Source organism: Kryptolebias marmoratus, linkage group LG8 (genome assembly GCF_001649575.2).
Source record: "Kryptolebias marmoratus isolate JLee-2015 linkage group LG8, ASM164957v2, whole genome shotgun sequence".
In the NCBI taxonomy this organism is placed as follows: Eukaryota; Metazoa; Chordata; class Actinopteri; order Cyprinodontiformes; family Rivulidae; genus Kryptolebias; species Kryptolebias marmoratus.
The window spans coordinates 24,000,621-24,018,257 of record NC_051437.1 but is presented as its reverse complement, the minus strand read 5'-3'; the positions used below and the strand labels follow the sequence as shown (position 1 = coordinate 24,018,257).

At 37.4% G+C, this 17,637-nt stretch overlaps 1 protein-coding gene across 1 annotated transcript; it reads left to right on the top strand.

Annotated features, from left to right (window-relative positions):
• The first annotated feature begins 2,887 nt into the window (after positions 1–2,887).
• On the top strand, positions 2,888–17,531 carry clcnk (chloride channel K). The gene is made up of 20 exons (XM_017411252.3): positions 2,888–2,973; positions 3,056–3,211; positions 4,030–4,161; positions 4,257–4,385; positions 5,027–5,166; positions 5,247–5,324; positions 5,605–5,680; positions 7,127–7,252; positions 8,180–8,264; positions 8,551–8,652; positions 8,840–8,924; positions 10,328–10,480; positions 11,039–11,108; positions 11,298–11,408; positions 12,175–12,391; positions 13,801–13,934; positions 14,318–14,388; positions 14,737–14,817; positions 15,952–16,038; positions 16,174–17,531. The coding sequence occupies exons 1-20, from the start codon at positions 2,943–2,945 to the stop codon at positions 16,210–16,212; spliced, it is 2,103 nt and encodes a 700-aa protein (XP_017266741.1). The 5' UTR covers positions 2,888–2,942; the 3' UTR covers positions 16,213–17,531.
• Positions 17,532–17,637: the final 106 nt, after the last annotated feature.

The window sequence follows — 17,637 nt, the reverse complement described above, 5'->3', positions numbered from 1 at the left end:
CTTTAATTTTTATAAAACTGTTAACAACAAAACTAACAGAACAAAAACTTAACATATATTTATGATGATTAAATTATTAAAACACTGTAAATAAAAACACCAGATACAGTAAATAAAGACCCTTTTCTAACAAACTCATGTTCATGAATATTGCACCATTAATGTTTGGATAAACAAATTTTTTATTTATTTTTTTGGCAGGCACCAGCAAGCTTTCAAAAGATTTCTTGTGAGAATTTGATGAACCGTCTTGGCAGAAGTGACAGAAGCAGAAAACATTAAGCTGAGACAAATGCAGAATAAATAAAAAAACCTAACAAACTGTTTTAAAGCTGTTCTGCCTCAGACAAAAAAAGAATAAAAAACTCTGTAAAAATTCAACCCTGTCATGTTGTTCATGCTGGTCTGAGTGGAAACACTCACCTGGAGCTGTGAGGTCGATGTTGGAGGAAATACAAATACTTGTGTTCTTAAAATTAAAGCTGCATCATTATATTTGTCTTTTTTGGGTAAAGAAACATTCTGACAAATAATCTGCTGTATTCAGTTGTTTTAGCGTGAATAGACTCAGCCACATGAAGCAAAACTAAAATGGATTTATTAATGTTTCAGTCAGATTAAAATAAGACCAGTATTTGTATTTGTTTTGGTTTAAACTTTTTAAAATCTCAGTAAAATTATAAAAAAAAAAAATTGCCTCCCCTGACCTGAAACTTTCTGTTTAGAGAAAAATAAATCAGGTGATAAAGTCAGATTTTTCACTTCATGTCAAATCCTTTTTTATTTTGTTTAATTTTTGTTTCTTCCTTTCTTTGAGCAATCTGTCCTTATCCTGTCAGTGTTTTATATTAAAGTTTGTGATTTTGTGCTCCTCTTGAGTTCCTGCCCTGTTAAATTTGACTGTTTTTGTATTTTTTCTGATCTTAAATGTTTTTTTTGCTTCTAATCTGGTTGTCTTTCCAGGTGAAATAGGCTCTTATAACAATCACAGAGGGAGACAAATCTGTTGCTAGTATTTCAGAGATCTGTGGTTTCTTGTCACCTGCAGTTCAGACTTTAAAACATGCTGCAGATGGGATCAGTCCAGCTAAAAGGTGAGAACTGCGTGTCTGAAAGGGGCGAAAAAGCCTCTGTGACACGTTTTATTCGTGTAATAAGTTCTTATAGAAACAGAAGTTACATTTCTAAAGCTTTTTAGTCACTTTCCTTGCAGATCCCAGATGTAGTTTGCATTTTAAAAGCATTTTCTGTTTTTATTTCTCCTTTGCACGTTGACTAAGTATATTAAAGTTGCGACTTTGCGCTCTCAAACAGGAAATGCATTTGCTTAATAAAGTGTGTTACATAAATTGATCGGCTTGTTATCTTCTTCGTCAGCAGGGAAACCTCAGAGGTCCTCAGAAACAATCGTCATCTGCTTCCCTGGTCGTCTCATTGTGCTGTTTCCATGGAAACATGTTTCATACCGAGAAACGCTTTTCGTAAGACAATATATGAACGTGTGAGAGATGGTGTGTCTGATGCTAACAGCATGCAGATTTCAAGGCTCCAAAAATAAAACAAGTGCTGATTGAAAGAGTTCATCGACGGAAAATAAACATTAACCAACGTGTCGTTGGAAAAGTCTCTTTGGGGCTGAAACTGTGTCTGAGCAATGATTACCTTGACCTTGAAGGTTGCTGGAACCTACTTTTGATTTCTCATAAAGTGTCAAACATTTAGAGGATATATTATGGGTGTTTCATTATAAGGTCTGGTTGTTTTTTTTTGGTCCCGACTGACTTGTGGATTGAGGATCTGTGAAGCCAGGATGGGGCAGGAAGTTCAGAGCAGCGATAAAACCTTTAATTTACCACCTTGTACTACAACAAATATCTTTAATTGAAAGTTCAAAGTTTTCTATCATCAATGGTTGGAAAAAAAACACATATTCACTGGTTTAGGGTCTGAGATCAGACCCAAAGTAGATTTTATGTGAACCCAGATTGATTGTTGAATCAGTATGTTTTAAAATACAGTACAGATATTTTAATTGGAAGTGTTTTCTAGCTTTTGGCGTTATTCTACATCTGGCTTGTAATTTCTTTCTGCCACAGATGATCAGGCCTAAGGCTCTCCAAGGGTGAATGAGTGGAGGAAACTAGCATGGCTGTCACTAAAAGACAATTTACATTTTAAAATATCTGTTGTTCGATAGAGAATAAGTTGTTTTGCTGTTCTTTGTTGAATTTTAACTGAAGACCACTGCTGTAGTGTTAAGAAGAAACATTTAGATTCTGCTTGAATCCTGCAGTTTCACCTGCCAGGACGAACCAAATTAGCTAAACAATAATGCTCATTTAAAATAAAAAGCTAAAAATGAGTTGGTTTTGATGCCAACAAACTGGTGAGGTGACAGAAACAGGTGAGGAAGAGGGTTTAGATGATCGCCTGATCGGGGTAAACTGTGTCTGAAGAGGAGGAAATGTCTAAAGCTATTCCATAATAAAAACATCAGTGTCTTCTGAAGATAGTGGCGCTTTTAGCAAAAAAATAATTTGATTCTTTAGTCTTACATTTTTGTAAATATAACCTTAGATGTACAAAATTATTAACCAAAACCTGAGCTGAAATCCAGAAGGTGAGAAAATCCATACCCTGCTTGGTGATACTATTTTTCCATAAATATGTATAATAAAAATAAGACTTGCTGATGAGCTCAATAAAAAATGAACAAAAAGCTGAATTTCTTTTTTTTTTTTTTTTTTGGTAAACCTGCCTTTTTGCAGTCCGGACTCATGAAGGGCACCTACCGCTGTTCCTCCAAGGAGTTAATATTAGCTACGCTTTCAGCCGTGACAGCTTCATCATCTCTATGCAAATACCTTAACAGAGGTCAGCTTCCAACCAGGTAACAACTTACCTCCAACACACAGATACAGGTACTATATGTTTTCTTACAAATGGATATAACCGCTCAAAAGCAAGCAGGAGGTAAGTTTTCTTGTCATTTATGCTCGTTTGGTTAAAACTTGCCATCTGAGATTCTATTTGTGACATTATTATGTATCGGAAGCCAAAAAGAAGAACTCTGACGAGTCTCCTGGGAGAGAAACAGATGAAGAGAACAGCATTCAGGAGCAAGAAAATCAATCAGAAACATCCCATTATAGGATCCCTCTACTTTTGAATCCATGGAAACCATGCAGAGCGCCTCGCACAGCCGTCAAAGGTCAGTGATGTGCAAAATGAGACGGCTGTGATCGATAGAGCATTTCATTACACAAACTGGTTTACCACCCAAAAACGTTTGCTTTCCTTCCCTTTTCATCTCAGGGTTCTAAATTATTGACAAACTTAAGATTAACTCAGTCAAAATGCTTCAAACTTTTATTGAAGGAGATCAACAACACATGACTAAAAGCATACATGAGGCAAAGAATGAAATATCAATAAAAAAATCACTTTTTACCTTTAATTAAATATATTTGGTTGTAATATTCTGGATTTCTCTTTTGCAGTGTTACTATTTGTACCAACATGGTCCAGTTTTGGTTATTATATAGTGATTATATAGTAATTATTGGGTGTACATCTACGACTGATAAACTTTTGGAGTCAGCCTGATTTAAGATGGCCGCCACAGCCATCTGACAATAAAACAAACACTTACATGGCTATAACTCAATAAATAAAAAGATGTTTGTTTTTGAAACAGCACATTAAACATATGAACCTTTTACTCTAATATTCATGTTCTTACATTTCCTGAAGCCAGTGTGGTGGGACAAATCAGCCCTAGAGCTCATTTTTAAATTCCCTCTAAGAATAAACCTCCAATTTAAATACACTTATGATGTATTCTATTTTTATTTCGTATTGCAGCATCTCCATGTTGGTACATTGCTTAGAAAATATCTCCATTGATAGAATTAATCCTCATGTGTGGGCTTGCATTGTCAAAAATGGTATTTTACTTGGATTTGCATGTTTCCTGTCTTCATATGTCACCCAAATGTTGTTTTAGTTGGAGGATTTTTGTCTCCACAGAGTGGCTTCTGAAGCTGAAGTGTTGTTTGGGATCAGTGTGTGGGATTGAGTGGTATGGTTACGCCACTCTTGGTATTTTGACAGCCGTCCTGAGCTTCCTCATGGACTTTATCGTAGCCATGTTGCTGAGAGGTGAAAGAACACAAACACAACTACTCATTTTTAACAATCTGAGGACATGAAAAGATAAAAATGGTGGTTATCTTGTCCTCTTTTATCACTTGCAGCTCACCAGTGGCTTTATATGAACCTGGAAGGCAACATACTGCTGCAGTTCCTCTGCTGGACTCTTTACCCAGCATGCCTCTGTGCTTTAGCAGCAACGTTCTCCCATAACATCTGCCCCTTCTCCACAGGTTAGTCCACAAACCGTTGCACAGACATGGACTGGAAGTTAGTTAGATTTTCAAAAGGTTCAGGAGGCAGAAGTGACTTTAATAAGCGAATTACTTAAACAAATGAGCTCCTGAGGTACAGCAGCAGAAGACCACACCAGGCGCCACTCGTGTCAGCTAAGGCTCACCGACATTGGCCAATAAGAGACTAGAAAACACTTCCTGTTCTGATTAGTCTCTGTAAATCCTAGAGCTGGTTGTGTGTGAAAATCCTAGTTCTGAAATACTCAGACCAGCTGTCTGGCACCAACAGCCACACCACGTTCAAAATCCCCTTAATTCACTTTATTCCCCTTCTGATGCTGCGTGAACTTCATCAAATCGTCTTCATCATGGAGGAGGAGGAGGTATCCCTGACTGCTTTGAAGCCCACTGAAGATGCAACACTGACAGAAATGTTTTTAGTTTCATTTAAGAAACTATTTATAACAAAATCTTACAGTGAAGCTGAAAATCAGGGTGCAGTTATTGCAGCCTTCCCAACCATTAACTCAACAACTATAAAATCCCACAAAGATCCTTCCCTCAAATGACTTCTTATTGTAGCTTTTTACAACTTTTCTTTTGTATCCCATGCATTGTTCCGTTTTGTTTCTGTTCAGGTTCTGGGGTGCCTGAAGTGAGGACCATGCTAGCTGGGTTTGAAATGCCTCATTACTTGTCTCTCACCAACATGTTTGCCAAGTTCCTGGGCCTTATCTGCACGCTGGCAGCCGGCAGCACAGTTTTCCTCGGCAAAGTGGTGAGAGACGACTCGTCATACCGGTTTGAAACGCAGTGACTTGGATGTTTCAAGTTCGTCACACTTTATCCCCTAAACAGGGGCCATTTGTGCATCTTTCCACCATGTTAGGGGCCTACTTGGACAACCTCTGCACCCTTATACAAGGCAGCACGAAGGTAATTCAGCAGCTGGTGGACAGTTTGTCTACTTAGAAGTATTTATATTAAATTTAAAAACAAGCATTCCTTGAAGGAATGCATATCAGCTGCTGGTTTGCCAAAAATTTCGCTCAGAGTGTGTTTGGGATGACTCCCAGCAACTACCGCATCACATTTTAGCTTAAGATCTTCAAATGTAACTGAGTTTGCTTTGATATGAATCAGGTTGACTCCAGAAGTTGTTTAATGTCTAAAAAGGAGTACCATGCAGCCCCAAAAAACGGTGTGTATCTTCTAGGAGAAAGCGGTCCCAGAAATGTTGGTTGTAGCTGCTGGAGATGGAGTCGCCAGCTGCTTCGGCGCTCCAGTCAGCGGTGAGAGACTCAGGAAAGAACAAAGTCTATAAATCAAACAGATTTATGCAGGATTTTATATGCTGCTCTGGATTTGTTTGTCTCACCTTTGCTGTCTGATTAATGTGTTTGTACCTTTTGATTTTTCTTCCATGAGCGTTTAAAAGATTCCTCTTTATATCCTCCTGACTTTGTTCTGTTGCACATTTCCCTTCTTTGATCATCCCACCCCCAAATATTTTCATGTTGTTTCTGTTTCCTTCAGTCTTCAGGCTCTGTTTGTGGAATAAACTCAAAATGTCAGAATTAACATAAAACCCTTAGACTTTGCATTAGCAGCTAAAATATTTGTTGTAGTTTGGTTTATTAGCACCATTTCACAACAGAGGATATATCAGAACCATTTATAGTGGGAATAAACAGGTCTGATTCAATACAATTTATTTTATTGAATAAAGTCCAGCTCAATCTAATTATAATTTTATTTATTACACTCAGATTTAGAGTCAAATCCAGTCACTTTATAATTTAAGACAATTTATTCCAGTCCAGTAGATTCCAGTTCAGTCCAGTTCTAATTCAGTTCTATCCAATAAAATGTGTATGTCCAAAAAGATAATACATAAAAAAATAGGATGTAGATCATTTTAGATAAATTTCTAAATGATAGCCCTTGCGTTCCCTTCAGTTCAGTGCCCCATTCTGGGCATGCACAGGTCAGTGGGCGACAGTGGAGAGGAAAAACATCCCTTTAACAGGAAGTAACTTACTGCAGAACCAGGACAAAAGGTCAAGTGTCTCAACCAGCTGGGGGTTAAGAGGACAGGAAAAAGACACAAACAAACACAAATCAAATGGCTGTAAATGTTTGCCAAGAAAATGTATTATTTATAACAATAATGGTTTACTTAAAAAGTCTAATGAAGAGAAGGTTTGGAGTGTGTCAGGTGTCTTTTCTGTCTTTATTAGCATAACTAAAGGGATGGTTCACTCAGTCAGCAGTCCTAAAAGTGGACAGTTTCAGCCTCACAGGAAAAAGACTCGGAGCTGGTTCTTTTAGAAACTCTTATAAAGACAAATAAACCTGCAGTCTGAGAACAAAGTGATCTGCTGGGAAAATGTGGATCTTTAAAATCATTGCAGACCTAGAAAGTTGTTTGATTGGGAGTTAAAGGACATTTTAATCAAAAATAACTCTAGTGTGTCTTGACTTGAAGCCAGACTAATGCCATATCAGGTAACCAATTCAGTGAGTTAGTTTTCAACTCCAAAGACAGCTTTTTTATTATTTAAAAGCAGAAAATTGAAATAATTCAAGCTTTTGTGTCTTTGAGAATATATAGTTCCAGATGCTCAAATCCAGAACATGACTGTTCAGGTACTAACAGGAAGTAAATCTGTCTGAAGGATTTGACCCTTTACGTTTACACACTCCTCCTATCATTGCTTTGTGTTCTTGTGGTGCAGGAGTGCTGTTCAGCGTGGAGGTAATGTGTTCCCACTTCGCCCTGAAGCATTACTGCCCATGTTTCTTCTCGGCTGCATGTGGGGCGCTGACCTTCCACCTGCTCTCCATGTGGAGCGGAGATGGAGGTAATGGATGCACCGGTCAACACTCCACCCCCGCACGGTCAGCAGGGAGAAAGTTCACGTTAAAGTCACCGAGACATGAAACCCTGAGGGGAGACAACAATCCAACATCAGCCGTGTCGCTGACTGGAAGTTTGGCAAAAATTAATAATTGTCTGAATACTGATTTTCTTGTTTTTTATTTTTGTACATTTTTTTGCAGGCTATCTGCTTTTGAAAACTTTGCAGAATTTAATCAAATATAAAAACAAACTGTGCTATTTAACTTGCTAAGATTTGTGGGTTTTTGTAATTCTTATACTTTTCAAAATATTTTACTTTACTTACGAATATTTTCCCCATACAAATACATCGACAACTCTTCAATTCCTTCAAAAAACATTTTTCTCTTTGAAATTTGCTTCAGCTTACTGCTCTAGTTTTGGCTTCCTGTGCTACTTTTAACTTTCCTTTTTGAAACTTTTTGCTTTTTAGTTCATGTTTTGCTAGTTTTTGCTTTTAGCTAGCATTTTACTACTTTATATTTTAACCAGCATTTGGCTACTTTTAGCTTTTAGCCAGTCTTCTGTATTCAAGGTTTCTCTTGTTTTTTTTTTAAATCTTATTTCTTGTTCTGAATATGTCACTGAAAAACACTCGGACACAACATGTTAGTGGCAGTTTTCTTCCTAATCAGTCAGTCTAATTATCTAAGAATCATGTTGTTTTAAAGAAACACTTCTATTTAAAGGTAAATGTAATGCTTTGATTTAGTGATCTAATTAGGTGTGATTATAATTGGAAATTTCACCTTCAACAAAAAGTAGGAGAAGCATCAAAGCTGGCTGTAAATTTCAATAAAGTGTCAATGCAATAATGTGTTGGAATATTAGATCTCTAACAGGCTGCTGGAAACCAAAGTGATGACTCAGATGTGTTTTGTGTCCACAGAGACTCTCCAGGCGTTGTTCAAAACTAATTTCCCCACCGCTTTACCTTTCTATCCGCTGGAGATTCTGCTGTTTGTGTTTCTGGGGTGAGTTTACTTTGAAAGCTTCTGCATAGTTAAACAAGTCCCCTATTTGTCTTTGTCCCGCTAATAAAAACTGACATTTGGCTTTCATTTTAATATCAGTCACAAGGATAAATAGGTCTGCGTGTTTTCCATCAGTTCTAATTAGTATTCAGAGTTTTTATTTCTCCTCATTCATATAATTTCCTGCCCTCCTCCCCGCTCCTTCCACGGCTCTAACGACTTCCGATCGTCTCTTGCTGCCTGAATTAAAACGATCATTCTGGATTGTGTCACTGTCTGAAAACAGGCTGCTGTGTGGGGCTGTGAGCTGCTGCTACCTCTTCTGTCATCGCTGGATCCTGAATTTCACCAAAACCAACACATTCGTGTTAAAGATGCTGACGACAGAGTGAGAGCTCTTAACAGTGTGATGTCATCTGTCAAGCCTTTTCCAGCGGCATTTACTCGCTCCAAGAATTCCTAAACCTTATTCAGCTTCGTTCTTTCGATCACATACTGTAGTTAAATGATGTAATCCTAATAGGTTTACCATGGAATGACCTAAACGCCTGTTATTTGTGTAAACCTCTCTGCAGGAAGGGTCTGTACTCTGGTCTGGTGGTCTTCTTTCTGGCCTTGCTGACTTTTCCTCACTCTGCTGGTCAATACATGGCTTCTAAGGTGGGAATTAATCGCAGTTAAGGCCTGATGTGGTGCTGTTTATGTTCCTGACCATGTGATTGACAGAAAACTTTGTGTTTCTGCATCCATCAAAATGTTCAGCATCTTAATCTGTATCAAAAATGAGCTTGAGCTGCTTTTTGATATTGGTCTGCGTATTAAGATAAGTGGGGTTTTTTATGTGCACATAAGATTTTTTTTCTGTTTTGTGTATCTAAACATAATTTCCATGATCCATCAATCAATCAGCCTTTTTGCCATAAAGCTGCTAAAATTATTCATCAGGAACTCATTTTGTGATTTGTTTATATGTAAACAAAACCTGAAGTAAAGTTCTCTTTCAAGGGCTTTCATGTGAAATTCAGGGTCAGTAATTGTCCACCTAATAACTAGTTAATTAGTTAGTTAATTAGTTAACAGTGACTTTGTTAGAGGGGCCAGGACCAAAGTGGATGGCTGCTGTCCTAAAATAACTACAATCTCAAAAATTTCATTTTACAGCAGTTTTTGCAAACATAATCTTATAAACCTTTAAGATGCTGTCAGTATCAGAGAACATGGTTATGATCTAGCCAGCAGCAGATCTAACAGTAACTATTTACAGCACTTCTGCCAGAAATATTATGATATTTCTCCTGATATACTCATGTAATGTGAAACTGATGATGGTGTAAAAGTTTATAAAATAGTGCTTGCAGTTACCTTTGTGATCATTTATGATGCTCTTCTATCTTGGCTCCCCCGACCAGCCGTTAGCTCATCAGATCGGCCAGACTCAAAGGGCACTTTGACAGAACAGTTCTGCAAAATGGCTGCAAAGACCAGTCCATCTTAAAGCTGCCTCATAAATCACTAATCAAGGTGACGACATCCTGTACAGACATGAGCTTTCAGAAATAAACTGAGCTTTGTGGAACCAAAAGAGACGTGGAGCACTGAATGTGTGACGAATGTTTCCCTCATAATTTTCAAAACACGATGAATTAACTCAGTTTTAGCGGTCCTCTTTGTGGCTAACCAGATTCGTCAACTAAATGTAAACTTGCTGTGCGTCAGCGATCTTAGCAGTGTAAGGAATTAGTTTATTGTTGTTTAGGTGAGGTTTTCACACAGACCACATCCTTGAGACTCAAAGTCGGCTTACTTTTTTTCACATCGACTGATTTCTGCCTTGCTTGGAGGCTCAAAGCACAACAACAGTGGGTTGGCTTCAAGCCCTCATGCTGCGTTAAACAGTTCAGAAATCACACTGAGAAGGTGTCTCAGTTCTGGTTTGGAGTGTCTAAGATCTTTTTTACCAAACTGAAGTTGTTCAAAGAGCTACAACTTCAAAACATCTGTTTTTTATGCCAGTTTTCCTTGTATTTAAGCTGTAATCCTGATGCCACTCATCTGTCTATCAGTACACCACCAAGCAGCTCCTCACTTCCCTTCTGGACAGCAGGCAGTGGAGCTCTCAATCCCACAATGCATCTGTGCAGCTGGAGCCACTGTTGGAGTGGAGCTCATCGGGCGCTCCCGTTTTCCTGTCTTTGACTGTCTTTCTGCTCATGAAGGTAAAAATAATTTAAAGGTCAATTATTGAATCCGCTCTGTCTGTCAACCTTCTGCCTCTTTATTTTCTGTAACCTCATTAACATTTTCACAACAGAGTAAGCAAACAAAGCCAGTTTAACCTTTTGAGCTGAAATGTTTTGTGAGATATGATCGTCGCACAACAATGCTGCAGCAGCAAAGAACAATTTTTGTGACTTTTTGTGCAGTGAATTGTTGTCTTTCAAAGGATCTGACAACTTTAATGTTCAAAACAGACTTTGAAATAATGAATAAATGTAGACAACACTACATTTAAAGGATTTTCTTATGCCTTATAAAGCAAAACAACCTTGAACACTGAATATATGCGAGGGAGTGCAATTTTTAAGGATAAATTTAGCTCCAGTTCTTTTACCTGTTACAACATGTAAATGTAAAATGGGAATAATTCGATATTTATGAGTGCAAGCAGCACAAAGCTGCATACAGCGTGACAGTGACTCATGTGCAGAAGTGCAGGTGCCAGCAGAGCTGTGGGGATTTTTTTCACAATCTGTTTCTCTTTTGTTGATTCTGAGATGTGGATGTTGGTCCTCGCCTGCACTCTGCCTCTGCCAGCCGGATACTTCATGCCAGTGTTTGTCTGCGGTGAGTGACGGGGGCAGAACCCAAATAAAGGTGTTTTTACGCCATACTGAAGAGACTTGTGTCTAAATTTAAAGTATAGATGTAACACGAAATGTAAAACCTCAGCTAGGTTCATATGATCAAACCTGAAATAACATTTAAGGTTTTAAAAACTCTTTTTTATTTTCTGTTTTGTTTCTTCTTCTCCAGGAGCAGCTTTGGGTCGTTTGTTCGGTGAAGGAGTGGCTTATGTGTCCTCTAGTGGAGCGATTCTAGGACAGCAGTGGGGATCTGTAAATCCTGGGGGCTATGCACTCGCTGGTACAAAAAATAAATCTCATTGTGTAAAACAAACAAAAAAGAAAAGAAAGAAAAATGTAATTTTTTTTATTACTGAAAAGCTGAAGTGGGCAATAATCTGTGTGTTTTTTACCTGTAGCATGTCTTTTACCACGTTATCTCATCAAGCACTGGACAAATTAGATGAAACTTGCAGAAAGTAATCACTGGATGTACATCTACAACCAATTAACTTTTGGATTTAGCCCAATTCAAGATGGCCGCCACAGCACACTGAAACTAAAACCACATAAATTACTATAATTCAGTCAGTTTTACAGATGATCTAAAGTTTGGTGTTGTAGTAGCTGAGACTGATCCTCAACACATACTTTGAGCACTAACAGTCAGAGCAAGACTTTTGTTTACAATATTGCCCATAACTACTGAGAATCAACACTGTCTGTCTGTTAGCAAAATATCTCATGAACCACTGGATGAATTTTAATGAGTGTATGAGAAAGCAATTACTGGATGTACATCTACAACTGATTAACTTTTGGAATCAATTTAATTCAGGATGGTTATCACAGCTAGTCAACATGAGACAACACTTAAATGGTATTAACTCAATCAGTTTTACTCATATTGCACTAAAATTTGAGTGATAGTAACTTAAAGTCATTCACAACACATTAACTACTCTAATTCTAAGGTTTTACGTCACAGTACAAAACTTAAAAAAGAACATTGAAAAAGTCCTTTAAGAAATCTTAAAAGTAGGTAAAGTTTGGTGTCTCTCTTGTAGGAGCAGCTGCCTTCTCTGGTGCCGTGACTCACACTCTGTCTCCGGTTCTGCTGGCTGTTGAGTTAACGGGTCAGTTCAGCCACGCTGTACCCATCCTCCTGTCCGCTCTGCTGGCCAACAGCGTGGCGCGCTCCGGACACAGGCCTTCCTTCTACGACGCCCTGTCCATCAGCAAGAAGCTCCCGTACCTGCCCTCACTAAAGAAGGCGTGTCCTCGGTGAGTGGGAACAAAATGAATGCACCGAGTCTGGAGAACATGACCCAAAATTACAGTAAAAATTGACTCTGGTTCTCTGTATCACACATGAATTGGTGCAAGAGCCAAATGTAAAAACAGCTCTGGAAACTTCTAATCAACACATGAAAGTTCTGAGGCTGTAACAAGAGTAAATCTGAGAAAATAAAATAAAAACTAAAACTGTGAGTTAGGATTTATTTGTCTCTAGGAATACTTCATGTGAGAGTTGTTGAATGAAGATGTCATTAAAAACGTCTGAGTTGTCGGTGGCCCAAGTATGATCAATGTCCTGACTTTTGATTAAGTTTTACATTTTAGTTCATGACAGGTTGAATTAATATCTATTGTCAGTATCATTGATAGCTTAGTAAAATTCAGCATCATTTACTTGATGAAGTAACTCGTTGTTTTGTACGTATCGCCCAGCACCAAAAGGTAAAGTGGAAGGTAATGTTTTTGCTTGTGCCTATGTGTGTCTGGTGCAAAAATATCTCTCAAACTACTGGATGAATTTTAATGAAACTTACAGAAAGTATACACTGGATGTGCATCTACAACTGACTAACTTTTAAAACCAACCTCATTTAAGATGGCTGCCACTGCCAACTGAGCTTAAAAAACACAAAAACGGCTATAACTGTCAAGACTCATCATAAAAAGGGAAACTGATTTATTAAATAAAAGAAAACAAGAGGCTGACGTGGCAGCAAAGACAAACACAAAAAAAGAAACAAGGAGCAGAACTTGTCTGGGCAACTAAACACTGCAATTAGAATGAATGAACCAGCGAGGAAGAGGAGAAGGTGACCAGGTTTTAAAGACGGGGGGTAATCAGGGGAAGTGAGCACAGGTGAGTGATACAACTAGGAACAGGTGAAGATGGGCGTGGCAAGAAGACAAGAGATAAACAGAGGAGACGTGAATGATGACAGGAAACAACGACACAAGGAAAATAAAATGAAACCCAAAACAGAAGCATAAATCAGAAACAAGAAAACAAAACCCTTGAAAACAGAAAAACGAAGAACCAAAAACAAACTAAAAAATTACTGGAATTCATCACAATAACTGTAAATTTTTATACAATTAGACCTTAAAATTTGGTGTTTTAGTAGCTGCACCCAATCCCAACATATATTCTGAGTATAAATAGATTGAGCATAATATTTATTAAGAATTTTGCCTTGGAGTCATCTCTGCCTGTCTGTTAGCTAAATGTTTTATGACCCACTGGAAGGATTCAAGGAAACTCTCAGAAACTACTGATTGGTTGTATCTACCACTGATTAACGTTTGGAGTTAATGCAGTTTAAGATGGCTACTGTGTGATATACTGGGATTCTTCTGTCGTGTTGTGAAGCCTCGGCTGGTTTTGTTTTCCTTCGCAGACTTCCCTCCACACCAGTCGGGCGGGTTTTAGGAGTGAAATCAGTGCAGCTTCAGAAAGCAGCTGGACCAGCAGAGGTTCAGCGTGCTGTCAACAGCAGCACTGAAGCACAAATCCCCGTGGTGGACTCGCACGGTACGCAAACATGTCTGGACTTCCGTATGTCAACCTAATTTTTCTCCAAAAAAAGTTCCAGTACATGGTCAAATATGGAAACAAAGTCATTAAAATCTTTAAGAAGATTTCATAAACAGAACAATCAGACTGCTATGACTGCATTTTGAAGTATAAAAAAAGAGCAAAGACTGATCGAAAAATGTTCACAAGTGAAAGCAATTTAACGGAGTGAGAAGGTGACAATTTAGAGAAAATAGTCTGCCACCTGAGCATTTCAGCAGCAATCATATGGAGGAATTTCATGACTCACAAGCAGTCGATTGTTGCACTCATACCTAAAACTGTGGCACTGACTGTGACAAAGAAACTTATATATTTCTGTCTTCTTTTTCTTGTTGAAGACTCACAGATTTTACTGGGTTTCGTTCTGCGATCAGAGCTACAGATGTTCCTGCATCACTGTAGGAATCAGGTAACAGGCTGCAGAGTTTCAACGACGTCCGTCTGAGAAGCAGCTGTTTAAAAAACAGTCCATGTCTTTCAAATCCTTTTGGAAAAAAAGAAAAGAGCTGTACAGCCAGGTTTGCTTTCTTACTGACGTAAAAGCTCATTTTATTACAGCTCACATCCATCTGGAAGCAACATCTGTTCACAAAAAATATACTTTAGATAAATGCTTCTTATCAAAAAATTGGATTGCAGCTTTAGGCAGGAATTAATTATAGAAAGTATGAAGAGTTTTTCATGGGGAAAGAAACAACTATTGTTGCTGATTCAGGACACGAATTGTCTATTATTACTTATGAGCTGTTTTGTGCAGAAAGTGGAGGGACGTCTGGATGAAGTCTGCTGCATTCACCCAACCTCGGTCCTGTTGTCGCCTCACAACACTGTTAAAGAGGTAGGAAGGTGCAAAACATGAGAAATCAGCATCAGCACAGATTTGTAATAAGAGCACCACTGAACACTTTACAGTTTAATAAAAAAGGATCATTTACTGAAGGAATTTAGTCAAACTTAGTATTCAGTTAATAACTAACATGTCTGCCACGTTGCAGGCTAAAGTTTTAAACAAAAGTGTTGGGAATGACTCTCAGCTACTATGGTTCATATCAGACATATTTTGCTAACAGACAGTCAAACGGACACACACAGACAGAATTAATTATGTCACCCACCTTCCAAAAGTGTACAAAATAAACTATTTTTTATTACTGGGTCATGTTGCTGTTGCCACAGAATTTTTGATACTACACCAGGAAGGACCAGGATCATTTCATGCTCTGTGCACATTGGGCTCATTTGGTTTGGCACATTAATTTTGTGCCAGAACTTTAATCTATTTGTCTCATACTTGCAGTTATTAGAAAAAGAAAACAAAACAAAACCACAAGTCTGTTTTAAACAAGATACTTTTACTCATAGATAATCATTTAACTTATCCTACCAAGTTAAGAGAAACAAAACATGATTGAATATTACTTGTGTTTGTCTTACAAGTTCTGTTGCAGCTTCATTCAGGTGTTTATTTGCTGGGATGGTAACCATCTGTTTTAGCCTACACCTTTTCTATGCATTGTGGGATATTCTGAGTTTTAAGTACACATTTAGACAGTGCTGCAAAATGAAAAACTTCTTTTAAAGAGAAGTGAATGATTTCTGAGAGTCACCTCCTGGGATTTGTGAGGATGGTGTGTGTGGAGCAGAAAAGCATTATTGGAACATAAGAAATGTTGGAAACCGAAAAGCAGTGGAGTTTTTCTTTCAGAGAGGGTACTTTGAAATGATTTTACCTCACCTGTTTAGGTGTGGAACATTCAGCAAATGTCTGAAAAGACAAATCCTAAATGTAATTCTATGTGGAAAATTGAATAATTCAGTGTTATGTTGACATTTTTGTTGACTTTAAATGGGAAAAACCAATAAAATAACACACAATATGTTGTTTTTTTTTACATCAAATTGAGTAAGGTTATTTTCTAAAGTGCTGAACTATTTTTTCTTAAGTTTCAGGTCATTTTCTCTGTCATTTCAGGCCTACAGCATTCTGAGTGCAGCTGGAGCTCAGACTTTATTTGTGGCAGACAAAGGAAGGCTAGTTGGACACATCACATGGTCAGAGGTGTGTATTCCTACTTACCCGTACTCACAAATTTCTTTTTAAGACCCTGATTTATCTGAGAGTGTTTGTCCTTTTTTCGTCCTCTTCTTCTTCTTCTTCTTCTTCTCGTCTTGTCCTTTGTTGTTTTTTCTCCAGATGAAGCGAATATTAGAGACCTTGGCTGCAGAAATCTAAGCTGCATCAGAAATGGGATCAGCACTTCCTGTGACCATGTCTTAATCTTATATGGATACATCCTCCTCTGATTAACATGCAACAAAGCCAGCGTCTAATAATAATATCACTTCTTCATTCCCCAAGTGTAACAATGTTTGCACATGAAGAAAACTGCAATTAACCGGTGACTCTGATGATAAACAATCATTATAGCTTATTGTTCTGCCTTCCATTGTAATTAGCAGCATCTCGTCCAATGAATATCTTATTTACTGATCTGCACTTTTTGACAGAGTAATAATAAATGTTTGTCCATCAGAATAATGTTCATTGAGCAGGCATACAAAGGTCCTCTGAATATTTTATACACCAGTTAACATAGTGAATTCATGCTGTTTTTTCTCTCCTGCTAAACACGTCTCAGTCAGAATCTCATCTATATGTATATATTTATAGCTCCTGTGTTGGCAAAGTCATTTTGCACATCTACAAGTTGCACCATTAGGGTTATGACTTTAAGACTTCAAAGATCTGAGACCAAATCAAGACAAAAATGAAAATGAAGCTGATATTCCTTTTTTCTGTAAATCCTAAAAAGCCACTTTAAAATATTTGCATCTGTTTGGGACAAATTGTTTGGGTGTTGCTGTACTCATGCAGTTTTATTCATAGAAAAGATTGAGTTTTACTTGCTTAACCCTTTCATGCATGCACACTAACTAACCTGGAGTTTTGAACAATTTCATAATAATTAGTGCACCAAAAAGTCAAGTTCCTTTCTGCATATTTAAGCCTTTTTAATTTTAATCTTTTTAATGTAGAATAATAGAGGCATAAATAATGGCTGACTGTCTCCTGAAAACAAGCATCAGTGTTTCTTTTTATTCTGCTCCTCAGCCTTTTTGCCTGTATTATGTTATTTTATTTTATTTTATTTTATTTTATTTTATTTTATTTTATTTTATTTTATTTTATTTTATTTTATTTTATTTTATTTTATTTTATTTGGGAAAACATCCAGGAGCTTCCATGCAGCATGTGTCTTGTCCACATGGTGACACATTTTTGAGCCCTCACCCCCTCCATAGGCTGGTTCAGATAACAAAACGTATGTCTCACAGTCCATGTACACAAGCATATGTAGAAACTATAAACAGAGTTTACTTTTAGATTTAAATAACCTTTACAATTATTGGTCTTTAACTTTGGTTTGAATAAATTCCTTTTCCCCGTCCTTATTTGATCAACTTATTATAACAATAAACTTATCAGAACTAGACAGTTACTGCTTCACACCATAAAAACAATTTTGCAGGCAGTTAAAACTTCTCAGACATTAGAAGGCCATAATATAATAATAATAATAATAATAATAATAATAATAATAATAATAATAATAATAATAATAATAATAATAATAATAAAGGCCTTTTTTAATAAAGG

What these genes read in the sequence shown, in the direction of transcription:
- clcnk (XM_017411252.3), top strand. Translation starts at nt 2,943, where the DNA reads ATGGATATAACCGCTCAAAAGCAAGCAGGAG. An exon ending in CAGTTTTCCTCGGCAAAGTG is followed by an intron (nt 5,167 to 5,246) that starts GTGAGAGACGAC and finishes TCCCCTAAACAG; the next exon opens with GGGCCATTTGTGCATCTTTC. An exon ending in CTGTCTTTCTGCTCATGAAG is followed by an intron (nt 10,481 to 11,038) that starts GTAAAAATAATT and finishes GTTGATTCTGAG; the next exon opens with ATGTGGATGTTGGTCCTCGC.